This window comes from Arvicola amphibius, chromosome 6, assembly GCF_903992535.2.
Source record: "Arvicola amphibius chromosome 6, mArvAmp1.2, whole genome shotgun sequence".
Lineage (NCBI taxonomy): Eukaryota > Metazoa > Chordata > Mammalia > Rodentia > Cricetidae > Arvicola > Arvicola amphibius.
In genome coordinates this window covers 32,380,714-32,396,312 of record NC_052052.2, presented here as the reverse complement: position 1 = coordinate 32,396,312, position 15,599 = coordinate 32,380,714, and the positions used below count along the sequence as shown (strand labels likewise).

Genomic DNA, 15,599 nt, shown 5'->3' with positions numbered 1-15,599 from the left:
GCTCAGGTCACCTTCTGTGGACTTCCTCTTTGCCTTCCTCCCCATCTCTAGACTTCACTTCCAGTCTCCTCAGGTCTGCCTCCTCCAGCTTAGGCCATGCCATGCTGCATGCTTCTACACTTGACTGACCGACACAGCCCAGATCTGGGTGTCTGAAGCCAGGTGTACGGGTCACACCTGCTTCCATCCACTTCCTGTCCTGAGGCCAATGGGCTCTTTCAGAGCTTCCTATCAGAAACAAGATAAACCTTCATATCCCTATCCCACTGCTCCCAATTTTCAATCCCTCGCCGACTCCTGGCCAGTCAGTGTCCTAGATAACGAAGAAATCCATATTACCCTGCTCAGGACCACTACAGTCAGCTTTTACCTAGTTAGCGTCTGTCCTTGCTTCAGCCTCGGTGAAGCGTCACATCTCCAAGATAATTCTCTTTGATCTTCTCACCCACAGTGTTTCCTGTACTGCCCTGTCTCTACCCTCCCATCTTACTTAATACAAATATAATTAAAAGCTCATTTGGGTAATTACAGGCATACTGTTTGTCTCAGTCTACTGTAGGGGCCCCATGGATTGAGAGGCCATGTTGCCAGACTGATAGCATGTCGGGTCCGGCCCCCATTAAGAGCACAGCAGATGCCTCAAGAATGACCTTACGAATACAAAGTCAGGGACCTCTGCACACACAGCTCCATAAGGACTCTATGTCATAAGGGCTTTACTGACGCGGTCACGCTTATGGCTGTTACACAATGCCACTCCACTGGTCACACCATGATCATCTTATCAAGTAGGCAACCTTGCAGATGGTGGCATACTGATCACAGATGGGCCACCTAGTATTACACCAAGCCACACACGCACTTCCACAATCCGTCACCTTCCTCTGGAGAGCTAGAGAGCTACGGAGTCAGACAGATATAGTCACGGGGGTCACACCCAAGACACACTGACACACTCAGGGGCTATAGGCCAGGTGTTCACACAGTCTCACAGTGGCTCTACATACAGCCATGTTGTCACCTAAGTCATGTGGTCCCACAGGCAGATGTGGGGACGCACACATTCGAACACAAGTCACATTCTCATGGACCTGAGTGCAGAGGCCTCAGACAGATCACACAGCTCCCGAGGAAGTGTCATGGTCGGGTATGAGGAAGGGGGTGTGCTGATGAGACGGAGGGCTACGGGGAGGGAAGTGAGGCCCTAGGCAGGGTTGCACCATGGCAGGCCCACCAAGTCAGTGGTATGATCTAGGTATGGAAGGAGGGGGACAGAGGATAAAGATGAATTCACGGACACAGAACTTACCTGTGTGGGGTACAGGGGTCACAAGGATAAGAGAGGGTCAGAAGGCTGGGCAGGGAGCAGAGAAGCCAACCACTGCCTGGACAGAGACTAGCAGGACACTTACCTGTCCCTTTGTCGGGGTCCAGACTCAAGAGCCCAGACTGGAGTCCAGTACTGGACTCAGCAGACCTGACCACCCACCTGCTCGAAGGGGAAGGGTGTATGTCTGTGTGTGTCCCAGCCCAGATGTGACAGATGTGTCCCAGCCCAGATGTGACAGGTATAGGCTAGGGAGGCACTTACTGGACTGTGCTGTACGGGCCTCTATGGTGGGCGTGAAGACGCCCACCCCCAGATCTGAGCGGGCAGCCAGCTGGAAGTGGTATAGCGTGTCAGGCTTCAGGTCCTCGAGAGTGTAGGAGGAGGTGGGGTCGAAGGTCACCTTGTGCTGGAAGAGCAGAGAGCACTTTCTGACTGCTCAGATTTGAGGCCACACAGAGGTTAGTCCCCACATGGGCTGCAAGCAGTTGGCAGAGGACCCACCACGGTTCTGTGAGAGGACCCACCCCAAGCATCACACAAGCCGAACAAGAAATGCATGGCTTGACTCATACCACAGCCACTTCAAAGGTCATCAGGGCTAGCAGAGATCTGTGGCCCTAGGGGAAACGTCAGGCTAGGACATAGGCCAAGAACTCAAAGGATCAAAGGCAGACCCTAGAAACTTTGCCTCTGGCACGGGAGTGGTGTAGACTACAAACCCACACAGACTACAGGGGCCACAGTGCTTCAGGGAGAAACCCAGGAGCTGGAACCTGTCCAGGCGCGCCCATCACAGACTAAGAGGAACCAGAGGATGCTCTCCTTCCACCCTTCCTAACCTCATGGCTCACCTGCTGGCCTTCATCCTCTGCTGCCCAGTACACCAGTTCATACTTGGTGATCCGCTCCTGCGGGGGCAGCAGCCATGAGAGCTGGATCCTGGTGTCCGACTCAGCTTCGGCCTGGAAGTCTGCAGGCTGTGCAGGCACTGCAATGCCCACCCCAGGCACTGTCAGCTTCACGACACCTCCAAGGGCCCAGTGAGAGCATGCTAATCTCTCACTCCCTTGTCCTGCATCCCCTGTGACCAGGTATCTGTAGTGTATGGCACCCTCGCCCTCCCCAAGCTCCAAATTTCATAGTCCGAGGACAGGAATGACCTTCCCAAGCCTTTGTTGTCTGCTGCCTAGCCAGAACGCAGACCCCTACCTACCTCCCTGCTGTGTCTTGACCTGGATGGTAGGGCTGGGTGGACCATCGCCCACGGCAGTGAAGGCAAGGACACGAAGGCTATAGGTGATGCCAGGTAGCAGGCTGCCCACAGTGGTAAGGAGTCCTGCGTCAGTGTTGTGCTTGTGCCAGGCGCTCAAGGGGCGTCGGGAGTCTGGAGTGTAGTAGACACGGTATCCCCGTACCAGGCCATTGGGTTCTTCAGGTGGCTCCCACTGCACCAGCATGGTGCTGGCACTCAGCATTCGGGCCTGCACACGGCGTGGAGGGCTGGAGGGTGCCTGCTCACCCGTCCGTGCACGCACCGCCTCACTGGGTGGTCCTCGCCCAATGCTGTTAACAGCCAGCACACGGAAGGCATATTCTGAGAAAGGGCTGAGGCCACCAATGCTGTACCGGGTGGTGGCCACGCCATCCACTTCTTGGAAGGGGCCCTCTGTGCCAGCTGCACGGTACTGGATGCCATAGTAGGATACAGGCTCTGCATTTCCAGAGTCCCATGTCAGGGTAACACTGGTGGCGGTTGTCTCTGTCACTACAAGATCGATTGGAGGCTTTGGCAGAGCTGAGGATAAAGAAGTGTTGGAGGTCAAGACTCTGAGAACAGATCCAAAACATCATCCAAATGCAGCGTACAGCCACCTAAGTGGATTGACACCCACAACCCACCTTGAAAAAAGGCTTGAAAAACTTACGGTGACTGTTAGGGGCAGCTATGTGAGACATGGCAGCAAGCTCTGTCCGTGGCCCCAGAAGCCTTGAGCCCTTTAGTATGTAACACACAGTTCTTGGGACCCCACATACACTCGATCATTACATAGCCACGATCACCCCATGAAGAAAGACCACTATGTAGTAGGCACCACTTTGGTGTCAAAGTGGCTTGCGGTCATATCCCTGCCCTCTGGAATTTATATTCTGGAGAAATAATCAACAAATGTGTTGATGGTAACTGTGTCCAAGGACAGCAGTAAAAAAACACGGTCTCTCCTTGGACAGGGTGAACCGGGAAGTCTCATAGTGCTGAGGCCTGAAGGGAGATGAGCCAATGACTATTAGAGTGGAAAGGGAAGAGGAGAAGGGACTGGAATAGTGTGGATCTGTGTGGCTAGTAGTAGGTACTGAGGGTGGGAGGCCAGCTGGTGTTCCTGGGGACTACCAGAGCAATGTGAGCCCCTGAAAGAAAGCCACCTTTTGTTTTCATATAAGGAAATAGCCTAAGGCTAGCAATAGTTCTCAGTAGGCAAGTGTGAGGTCCTGGGTTCCATCCCAAGGAACCCTGCCCAAGTAGGATCAGGTGGAATGATATGATCCTGGCTTACACACTGCTTTTTGCAGTATTAGGGATTCAATCCAGGGCATAATGCATGGTAAAGCTGTGTCCCCAGCTCTTAGTTTGTATCTTGAAAAGATCACCCAAGTTGAGGGCATTGGTATATGTATACTTTTAATTCCAGCACTTGGGAGGCAGAAGCAGGGGGTTCTCTGTGAGTTCAATGCTGGCCTAAACTACAATAGTGAGTTCTCCAAAGCAACAGAATTGTTTCTAACCCTATCACCCATCCCCAGAAAAAAGGAAAAAAAAAAAAAAACCAAAAAACTATTCAAGTTGCAGAACGAAGGATGGGTCAAAGTCAGGCAAGAATATAAGCAGGGAGATCGTGGCAGAGGCTGTCAGCTAAACACTAAACATACGGCTGGACACGGTGGGGCAAGCCTTTAATCACAGCACTCAGGAGGCAGAGGTATGAGCATCAGCGGCCAGAGTGACATACAGACACACTGTCTAGACAGACAGACAGACAGACAGACAGACAGACAGACAGACAGACAAAAATTCTAGATATGTGTTGGGTTGGAGAGATGGTTCAGCAGTTAAGAACACTTGTTGCTTTTGTTTGTTAGTTTGTTTTTCAAGACAGGGTCTTTCTGTTTAGCTTTGGAGCCTATCCCAGAACTTGCTCTGTAGACCAGGCTGGCCTCAAACTCACAGAGATCCGCCTGCCTCTGTCTCCCAAATGCTGGGATTAAAGGCGTGCGCCACCACTGCCTGGCTCACTTGCTCTCGTAGAGGGCCAGGATTCAATTTCTAGGACCCACATGTTAATTCACAATCATCCATAAACCCCACTTCCAGATGATCTGATGTTCTCTTCTGGCCTCCCAGCGCGCGCGCGCGCGCGCGCACACACACACACACACACACACACAGGCAAAACACACACAAAAGAAACTAAATAAATCTTAAATAAATTTTTAAGAATTATAAATATTAATGTTATGTGTGCCTGTCTCCAGAGGCGGGGGCAGAGAAAACCTCCCCCGACCTTGGCTATCAGTACACCTTTCTCCCTGGGATGCTGTTCAACCCAAAGCTTTGCGGCTCAATAGTGGTTGCAGGCTGTGAATTCAGACCACCAAGACTAAGCCTCGGCTTCATCATTTACATCAGTGTGACCCTGGGCAAAAGATGTATTTGAATTGCTCTCTTGTAAAACAGGAGTAACAGGAGCATCTGTCCTCCCTAAAAAGCAAAATCAACCTTTACTGGCACAATGCCTGCCAAGTGGGAATACCAGCTGGCTATTCCCAGTACCCATCTTCTTTCTAAGGACCTGCCCAGAGCTGGGCACCTTAAAAGAGGGTAATGATCTCTCAGCCTCCCCGACTCAACTGCCACTAAAGCCCCCAGAGACAGAGGAGGACATCAGCTGGCTGAGTCATCCGGTACACTTACCTTTTACTGTGACCTGGGCCGTGGCCTCTATCATGCCTAATGAAGAGATGGCCACACAGGTATAGTTGGCAGATCGCATGACATTGCTTAGCTCCAGAACGTTGCGGCCAACTGGCATCTCGTCCTCTTTGGTAAGTTCTTCGGCACCCATCATCCACTTCACATACGGCATGGGTGCACCCACTGCCACACAAGTCAGATTCACGCTGCCACCCGGCATCACCTCCTGGCTGCTGGGAGGGATGGAGAAACGAGGAGCCACACGACGCACTGCGGGAGGAGGAAGAGAGGCACTCACAGGCTGGGCAGGGCACAAGGGTGGACAGAAGGGCAGGGGCCCCTCATCACGGAAGCCTCTCTTGTCAGAGCCAGGCGGACTGGCTCACCACTTCCCACCTCACTTTGGGACTAGAAGTGGCCCCTGTACTCAGGAGCCACCTGGAATACCTCTTACTGAGAACTTGCAACCAAGTTTCCATCTTACGGCCTGGGACACTCGGCCAAGGTCACACAGGACTTAGTGCAAGCACTGAGTCAGGCCTGGTTAGAGCCACAGTCCACGTAGTCCCCCAGTGACCACACTTTCTTTCTCCCACCTCCTCTCCTCCAGTGTCTCCAGAGTGACCAGATGGGGAACCAATGAAAGAAATCCAGGTCCTCAGAGTAAGGCTGGGGCAGGTAAAGGAGTCAAGGTCTCCACCTCCAGGCCACAGCCCCAGGAGAGAAGAGGAAATGGCACAACCACCTGCTGGGCCTTGGCTGTGCTTAAGGTCAGCCTGGGACCCACAATGTGGACTGCCTCTTAGGAGGGCTAGCACAAGCACAAGGGGTTGGGCGGGCCAGGGACGTGGTCCGCGGGCAGGATGGGCATGATGATGGCAATAACATGATGAGGGCGCCGAACAGACGGCTTTCTGTGCCAGTGAGCGAAGGTCTCAAGGAGGAGGGTGGCTGTGCCTGGCCACGACCCCCAGCCTTGGACTCCCCTGGCCAGAAGCTGCCCTGAGTTTCTCAGTCCAGGGCACAGCCTGGATCCAACCCCTCAAGTAGCAAGCTTGGCACAGACATTCAGAGCATGCAGAGGGGTGAGGTGGACAAGACCTAGCCACACAGAGGCATGCTTGGCATGCAGACAGGCCATGCAGCTGCTGGCAGAGGCTCCTATGGCTCCTCTATGATCTCCTTTTCCACAGAGGGTCAGAGAGGACAGGCAGCAGGCCTAAGTGACCCAAGGGCACGCTACGAGATCACTGGTCTCTGGGGACTCTTGCCAGGGAGCCCAGACATGCAGAGGACCCGTGGTACCACATACGAAGCATCTCACACAGCCCCAGATCACAGAAGCAGAGCTAGAAGCACTGGAAAAAACCACCGGGTCCAACTTCACCTTACTTCACAGCAGTCAAACTGAAGCTCAGAGCTGAGACATTTAGCAGGAGTCACCAGGCTGTATTATGGCTCTGTCTAAGACAGCTTTCAAAATCAGTTTCCCTCCAAACACGTAGGTAATGCCACTACTAACACCTAAACTACCACCACCACTTCTGGGCTCGCTTGAGCAGCTCTACGCTGGCCCCTCATCCCGTGGCCCTCTACTTCACCATGCCCGCGCTCCCTACAGACAACCGGGCATTCCCGATTAACAAATTCCCACATGGTTCCTCACGGCAGCCTCTAAGACCTTGCATAGAACCCGCTTCCACACCTTCTCCGGCTGTTTCACTAAGTTCCTTAGGTGGAATCACAACACTGGCAGCCCCAAGTGAGTCACAGTGAATGGCTTGCAGGCCGGGCCTGTTCTCCAGACTCACGTCAGATATGCATCAGGAGTATATTATAGCCACACAGAGTTCTGCCTTTGTCCAGAAGCAGCACCTCCCTTCCTTTCCTCCTCCCCTCCCCTTTTCTGTTAAGAGTGCTAGAGACTGAAGGCAGGGGCTCATACATGCTAGGTTTTGTACTCTACCACTGAGCAACACTCCCCATCCCATCTTCGTTTCCTCTATGGGAGCCATCTCCCCGTCTCCATTCTTGGCACACAGAGCGTGTGATCCAGACCTAGCTAACCAGAAACAACCTTTGGACCAGAAACAACCTTTGAATGTTTACACAACCAGTGGGAGCAGAAACACAGTCTACAGGGGCCGTTGAGCTCAGGCTGGAACCTTTCCCAGCGCAGGGGAGGACCTGCCCCAGTACAAAGATAAGAATGGTGCAGCAGAGGTAATGACAATGGCCTCAGCCCTGCCCGACATGCAACCTACTTCTACACGTTCAAGTTCTGTAACCTAAGGGACTCTCTGTTTCACTTAGATTTGCTCGTAAGTGGGTTTCTATCCTCCCTCTCCTCAAAAAAAAAAAAAAAATGTTTATTTTTGAGACAGGGTTTCTCTGTGTAGCTCTGGCAGTCCGGGAACTTGCTCTGTAGACCGGGTTGGTCTTGGACTCAGAAATCCGTCTGCCTCTGCCTCCAGAGTGCTGTAACTAAGGGCATATGCCAGCACTGCCCGACAAAAATTTTTCTATTTATTTAGATTCATTTTATTATTTTGTGCATGTGAATGTTTTGTACCACATACGTGCCTGATGCCCAAGGAGGTGGTGAGCTTCCATGTGGATACTGGGACTCGAGTCTAGGCCCTTTGCAAAAGCAAGTGCTCTTAACCACTGAGCCAACTCTCCAGCCCTAAACATTTATGTTTACATTTATGGGTTCAATCCCTAGCACAGTACTGCATAATTATTTGTGTACCACATGTGATGTGTGCTGGAGCCCACGGAGACCAGAACAGAGTGTTGGAGCCTCTAGAACGGGAGGGAGTTACAGATGGTTGTGAGCTGCCTTGTGCCTGCTGGGAATTGAACCAGGTCTTCTTCAAGAGCAAATGCCACGTCTCCAGTTCCCTTTATCATGGGACTTAATGTCAGGAGGCCACATGGCTGATGACAAGGTATGACAGACACAGCAGTCCTTACGGCAAGAACAGGTGTCCAGGGGCATGGCTGCCAAGTGCCCCATGGCCACAGACTCCCCTTGAAGAACTCTTGACTGACGCAAGGTGAAGCACAGATGGGTTTGGCCAGCCTGGGACATGGGTGCTCGCTCTCTGGGCTTCAGAGCGGTGCAATAGGTGGGCACTACAAGGTGAGGACTAGGTATCCTGGGCTGGGTGCAAGCCAGGACCAGGCCTGCGGAGGAATGGAGTCCAGAAGACAGGAGTTACCGTAAGTGGACAGGCCTTCCTCCTGCCCTCCCAGACCAGCAGCCATATCCTCTCCACTGAAGGCCATGGACTCAGGTACAGGAGAAGACACTTTTTTGGTTTTGGATACAGGGTTTTCTATAGGCCTGGCTGTCCTGAAGCTCACTATATAGACCAGGCTGGATTTGACTTTGAAAAGATCCACCTGCCTCTGCCTTCTGAGCACTGAGGTTAAAGGCGTGCACCACCATGACCGGTAGGAAGTCACTTGAGCGCCGTTCTGTACAGAGGGTTCCATCCAACGCCCTCATGTCTCAACTGCAGGTGGGGGAGTCAACACTGACTCAGGACATGGATGTCTGCCTTTATACGGACACTAAGGTTAGGCCTCTGTGGTTAAAGTTCACATCTTTGAAAACCATGGCTGACAGGGCTGAAGGAGACCCCCCAAGAGGCTATGGGAAGTTTTAGGACTGGGGAAGGCTGGCGTAAGCTGGAGCTCAGATGGTACACAGGTGGGACTTTTGACATTTATGCCAGGAGAAACGAAGGTCAAGGCTGGAGTCTGGCTCTAGTTAATGGTAGAACTCTGAGGTAAGAAGGGGTCACTGGTGTTGGAACCAAGAGGTTCTGCTGCAGAAAGGAGGTCCTTGGCCAATAAACCTCAGGCTTACACCTAAACATGTCCAAACTTTCCTCAGATCGTCCCGGGTAGACAGCGTATTCAGACCCAGCTGAGAGCTCACGGGTAGGCCCCAAAAGTCAGGCCAGTGCCCTGGCCACTCCTCTGAAAGCCTCCAACTCTAGCCACCGTCAGAAAACAGAAGCGCTGTGGGAACTGATACTAAGAATGGTTTTTATTTCCCTCCAAGATGCAGGTGGCAGGGAGAGAACTCTAGGGGCTACAGAGAAGTATGAGGTCAGGGTTACCCCCATACTAGGAAAGGGACTCAATTCCAGGCCCCAGGTGTACCACTGAGGACCTCACTCACACATAAGAACACTAGGTCCCAGCCATGTGCGGAGTCCTGAAGGCCAGCCTCCTAGCACACAGGCAGGTCAGCACATCTGCAGGGACCAGGGTGTAACGGGTAGGGGGCAAGAGAGTGTCTTGAATGCTAATGGGGCCCTGTGTCCCGACCCTGTGCCAACAGCTGGAAGTGGCTGGTGCCACTCAGCACAGCATCTCCACCATCCTCCCCGATGCCAGAAGCACAAGGCCTCCAAGGGGAGCAGGACTCACCCTGGACTCGGTCTATTGACAGAAGCAACAGCAGGGAAGGAAAAACTGCAGCTGGGAAAAATGCTCTTAGGGTCTACTCTCAGGCTACAACAATGCCGGTCTATTACCGTTCTCCGTGCATCTTTAGTGCTGACATTTTATAGACAATTTCCAAAACAGGGCCCTGCCATTTCTGGATTATATTTCAGCTGTAACTTTTAAGTCTAATTATTTGCGCTGACAACCCCCTATAATAGGGCGGTGCGGCGCCCAGAGGCATCAGCATTCAGTGGAGTGACAGCCTAATCGCAGGGGGAGGCAGCCCCGCAATCTGCATTCACTGGCGGAAATTTCTCTGATGAAAATAACACAACATTAAGGAGGGGATAAGGGGCAGGATCCACTGTATCAAGATAAAATAACTCTTTAATAAATAACCTTGTGGCTGCCGCAGAGCGGTAATTAAATGCTGGCACACCCGGCACACAGTTTTAAGTAAAGCTGGAAAAATGTAAGATGCAATTATCAGCACCAAACAAATTACCAGCCCGGCAAATCCCCCTGGAATATTTAGAAACTCATTTCTCCTTCCCGTTAAATATTTGTGTATGCGCTTATTTTTGGTGGGACCACAGGGTGGGTGGGGCCAGGGACAAAGGATGCAGAGGGAAGGTGAAGGGGTGTGTGGGGAGTGGCTGCGGACTGGGAAGTCTGCTGATGACTGCTTTCTGAACACCCTGGCAGATCCGCCTGGTCAGCGAAATGGTGTAACCGAAATGCCCCAGAGCTCAGGAGTGCATATGGATGGAGGCTTATGCTGATATCTGAGCTGGGGCTGCAGCCCTCCACCTGACCTGCTCCCTTGTCCTCCTGGAGTAAACTCAAAACCACAGATCAAGACGCAGAGGGCACTTGGTAGCTTGGGTCTGTCATGTTTCTTCCTTGGACACCCAACGTCCAGAGGACAGGAGAGCTACTCTGACTCTTTAGAGCACGGGATATGTAAAGGACCACTAGCTCCTTGCTGGTCCAGGACTGGGGAGTAGAGGCCTGGCTCCAAGGGGACTGCTCTGGGAGGGGATCTGAGCAGTTTCTAGAAGCCCTGCCCAATCTACAGTTGAGCTGACTGCTACTCAAGGCCCTAGCAAACTCCAGTTGATGATTCAGCCACTCCAGGAATAAGCAACCTGGATGTGAATGCCCAGTGCCATTGCCCAGCATGGGGCTGAGGACTGTTAGCTGGCTAGCAAGCCACATACTCTACACAGAGCGACAGAGGCTGGCTGAGAGAGGTCTGGGCAGGTGGGATGACCTTGGTTTGGACCTGGCAGGAGACAGAAAAGACACAGCGATGGGACACTTGCACAGTGTGCCAAGGTGATGCCACTCGCCTTGTATCACAACTGTCACTGTCTCTGAGAGGGAGACCAAGGCTGGTCTTAAGTCTGCTTCATGAAACACCGGTAAGGCTCAGGGGCCTCAAGGACAGGGCAGACACTGCAGGACTGTGTCGCATACTGCAAGATCTCAAGGGACAACTCACTCTAAACTAGCTTCTTCCTATTATCTCGCGCAGTTCTGGCTTCTCTTAGGCAAACATGGCTTACATAAGGGTGGGGAAATGGTAGAAGTTTCTCCAACCCTCTGAACACATGTCAAGCACATCAGCCCTTACAGACCCTCTACCCACAGCTCTCCACAATCGCTCTTGAACTCGACCAGGAACAGACAGCTAGCCTGGCCTGGGTGCAACGGTGGGGGAGGGGGCAGTTTTGTGCCATGCACCATGCATGCGTGGCCACTCTAGCAGTGGAGCCTGGCTAAGGAGACATGCAGACACACAGTGCATCAGGGACTCAAGCAGCAGGGGCATGCAGGGCAGAAGGCCTGCCCACCCATCCCTGGTCCTGCCTGCCAGCCAGCCCGAACAGTGATGAGCAGAGGCCAACTGGCGGGCAGGCACGGCTGGAGCGAGCCTGAGGGAGCTGACCAAGCCCGCCGCTGGTCCCAACTGACGGGCACAGTCGGTGGGCCAACTGTAGATGGATAAGAAGTGAAAAAGACCAACCTTCTCGCTGATCTGAGAGATGAGAGTTTGGGTTGATGGCAGAGTGCGATGAGGATGAGGAGGGAATAAAAAAGACAAGGAGAAACACAGAGAGAGTAAAAACAGGCCAACCTCCATCTGCCCACACAGCACAGAGACAAGACAAGACTCCTGTGCCCCTCGCACACACACGTGCACACAGGTGCACACGGACCACGCCGCTCACAAAAGACTCAGGACTCATGGAGGGACACAGTGGACAGGGCTGGGGCCCACCAGCGGGTGTCAGGGACAGTGAGGGCTAAACTGGTAGGGGTAGAAGTGGGGCATGGGCCAGTCCCACACCTCACACACCCTCACAGCTCAGACAGACCTGGTAAACTGGGCTCTGAGGTCAGGGCCCACCCAGCTCACAAACCCACCAAGGCACACAAGCCACTACAGCCCCACCACCGTGAGGAAGCCCCATGCTGCACAACACCGGTGTGAGGAGCACGTCTGGATGCCTGTGGGAAGAAAGGCTGGGCGGTAACACCCTTGCTGCAGACAGCAGTGGCTCAGGTGCCAGGTCCCTGAAGAGAACGGGGAGGATGGTAGTCCCGGTACATGTAAGTCAAGCTTTGCCAAGGGTAGGGTTCTGCCTTGGCCCAGGAAGCTGTATGCCTGAGAGCTGGAGGGGAGACACGCCGTGGATAGAAGGAGAAAATGAGTCACTCAGGGAGGGAGTCAGATGGTGATGGAGAAAGAGGCTGGTCCACCCAGCGTGCCTGGGCCTGCTAGACTGTGGGTGGAACTGCAGGCAACTGTGAACAAAGTCAGATGTAAACGCACGATGTGTGTCCCCAGCGCCATCCCAACAGAAACCCAGACAGCTGACTCGTTTGTGCTTCCTGTGCACCCGGCAGCTGCGAGTTTTGTACGACGTACTGCCCCAGTGGTGGGAATAGCCGTAGGGCCTCAGAGAGGCAGTGAGAGCCCTAACAGTTTGGGGAACAGAAGGAGAATGTGGGAAGGCTAAGTCTGAGAAGGCAAGTCAATAGACACAGCAGGACAAAGTTAGACATGGAGACAGAAGCCCTATGAGGCAGCAGTCCCAAACCACCTCTGGGTGCCAGTGTCTGGAGAGCTAGGGTTATTTAGGCTGCTTTGGCTAAGAGGTGCTATCGGTATCTGACTGGTTAGGGATGCTTCTAAAATACCCTACTATGCAGAGAACAGCCCTCAACAGAGATGTGTACGTACCGTCTAAAATGTCAACAGGACTAAAGAAACCCCTGAGCTTTAATCCACACAGTCCTGAATCAGGAGGCTCAGACCCTGACAGAGTTGGAGACTGCCATCTCTGGGTGGTAACAGGCGCCACTACGGAAGGAAGTCTTGAAGGCACTATGTTGGGAGACAGGAGGCCAGCAGATAGGGACCAGGGCAGGGCTCTTCCACGCCTATCCACCCACATGCAGAATTCCAAATACAGAGCTGGTGGCTAGCATGACACAGGCTGTCCCAGAACATTTCTTGGGGCAAATGAAACTTTGCCAGGCATAAAAAGAAAAGTGGAAACACTATGGGGCAAGGGGGAAAGAGCAGGGCTTTTCTTTCTTTTTTGTTTTTTTTTTTTTTTTAGACAGAGTTTCTCGGTGTAGCCGCCTCCTCTGCCTTCCGACTGCTGGGATTAAAGGTGTACACCACCACTGCCCAGCTAAATACTTTTATTTTTGTGTGTGTATGAATGTTTTGCCTGCGTGTGCTACATGTGTGCCTGGGGGGGGGGCTGTGGGTGTTAGAAGAGGGCATCAGATCCCCTGGAACTTAAGTTAAATATAGTTGTGAGCCACCATGTGGGTGCTAGGAGTTGAATCCTGGTCCTCTGCAAGAGCAACCATAGAGCCATCTCTCCAGCCCCAGGGCTTTTCTTAAGTACATAAATCCTGGACCCAAAGGGCTGGCATGGATTTAGAAGGGTTTTAAGATTCATTTACTTATTTAGTATATAGTGTTCTGTCTGTATATATGTCTTCAGGCCAGAAGAGGGCACCAGATCTCATTACAGATGGTTGTGAGCCATCATGTGGTTGCTGGGAATTTAACTCAGAACCTCCGGAAGAGCAGCCAGTACTCTTAACCTCTGAGCCATCTCTCCAGCCCTTAGAACGGTTTTAGATATTGGGGGGGGGGGGGAGATGGGACAGAGCGAGGCTGGCTGTAATAAATTTTCTAGACAGGAAGGGCTGAGGGTAAAGGAACCCCTACCTTCCAAATCTCTTTCAAGTGGAGTTTATCCCAGGAGACGGGAAAAGGCAGGATCCAGCTACGTTCATACCCAAGTTAATCTTGTGTGGACAGTGGGGCCTCTGGAGGTAGGGCTGCTTCATGGAGTTAAGATCTCCTGCTCAGTGCCCTAGCGGCCACCTCCACCCAATTCCAGAGACAGCCACCACCTGCCACTAGGGCCACAACCAACCTGGCAGTGCTAGTTTAATGGGTGTGGTGCCTAGCTAAGATGCCCCGTATTATCTGAGTGGCCTTTTTCTGCTTTGGTACTGCCTGTGACCACTCTACTCCAGGAAAAGGCCATAAGACATGCGTAAACACCTGGCTTGGGGTTTACAAAGGCTGTGCCTGATTATCCTCTCTCTGGTGTAGCCCTGTGCAACACCAGGCTGCCTCAGTGAAGCCAGGAACTTCACACGCTGTGGCTGAACAGGGAGGAGGCTGGTCACTGTGAAGAGTCACTTCAGCTGCTAACCTCCCAGAGGGAATTTGCCGGATTCCTGTGCCTTTGTTAGCTACTTAGCCAGTTTCAGCCTGGGGTGAAGGCTGTGCTCTTTACATCTCTTCTCCCTTTAGCCTCCAGGAAGTACCTGGGTGCCTGGTCTCTGTCCTGATGGTACTCCTAAATTCAGGCAGTGGGTCATCTCAACTGAACTGGTTTACAGACACCTAACAGCAAGGGCAGCGATGGGGCTTTCCCAACCCCCATGACAGAACACGATTAGCCCAAGACAGACAGCTCCTCTGCCTGCGCTGGACTGCTCATCTGACAGGTCAACACCTGCGGTCTCTCCAGAACCAACTTGTGCCCTGGGGCACAGCAGGCCCTCAGTAAGTAGCTGGCAGCTTGTTTCTCTCTGCTCTGAGAGGGAGATGGGCCACTGCCATCGCTCAGGCTCCACAAGCTTGAGGAAGGGCAGTCCACCCTCAAAAAGATGAGGAACCTTCCATGGGAAAGAATCACGGCTGCGTGGAGGCTGCAGGGAAGCAGGGTCTTCCCAGTGACCCCCAAAGAGGGGCAACGTAACTTTTATTGACATCCATTTGTGCGGGAGGGCCAGGTGAAGGGGCAGTGTGGATAGGGGGCTTCCAGGGCCTCTCCTGGGCACCATGTTTTCAGAGAGGGCCAACATTGTCGGCTTTCACCCCTTGGACTATGAACAGAGGCTGGGCACACCAAAACAGTCCCCAGACCCTTTGCTGTAGACCCAACTGTAAATCGCACACAGTATGTTTCTCTCCAACTAGGAACGGCCCATAGCCGCTCACAGCTACCTCAGCCTTACCCACAACATGGGGGGTGGGGCTTGTGATAGAACACAGAAGGCTCCTCCAAGAAGGCCAATCTGATCCATTACTGAGGCCTGCGGGATCCAAATTTCAGAAACAGAGCCCAACCTGCTGGGGTAGGCAGGAAGAAAGTCAGGTCAGGCATGCATAAGCATGTGTAAATGCCCCCCCAACACATACACACACACACACACCCCGCGCACACGCGCCACACACACCAATGTCTGCTTAGAAGGCTCCAGACTCCCATAGGGCTCAGACCCAGGCAG

General features: G+C 52.9%; 1 protein-coding gene across 4 annotated transcripts in view; it reads right to left on the bottom strand.

The window, feature by feature from the left end:
* The window catches only part of Ptprf (protein tyrosine phosphatase receptor type F), an 83,643-nt gene that overhangs the window by 25,905 nt on the left and 42,139 nt on the right, over nucleotides 1–15,599 (bottom strand). For all 4 annotated transcript variants that reach the window (XM_038334093.2, XM_038334095.2, XM_038334094.2 and 1 more), the window contains 4 exons: nucleotides 5,298–5,567; nucleotides 2,544–3,125; nucleotides 2,182–2,318; nucleotides 1,592–1,736 (listed from right to left, as the gene is read on the bottom strand). In XM_038334093.2, the coding sequence (XP_038190021.1) occupies nucleotides 1,592–1,736; nucleotides 2,182–2,318; nucleotides 2,544–3,125; nucleotides 5,298–5,567 (1,134 nt within the window). The remainder of the gene's footprint in view (nucleotides 1–1,591; nucleotides 1,737–2,181; nucleotides 2,319–2,543; nucleotides 3,126–5,297; nucleotides 5,568–15,599) is intronic.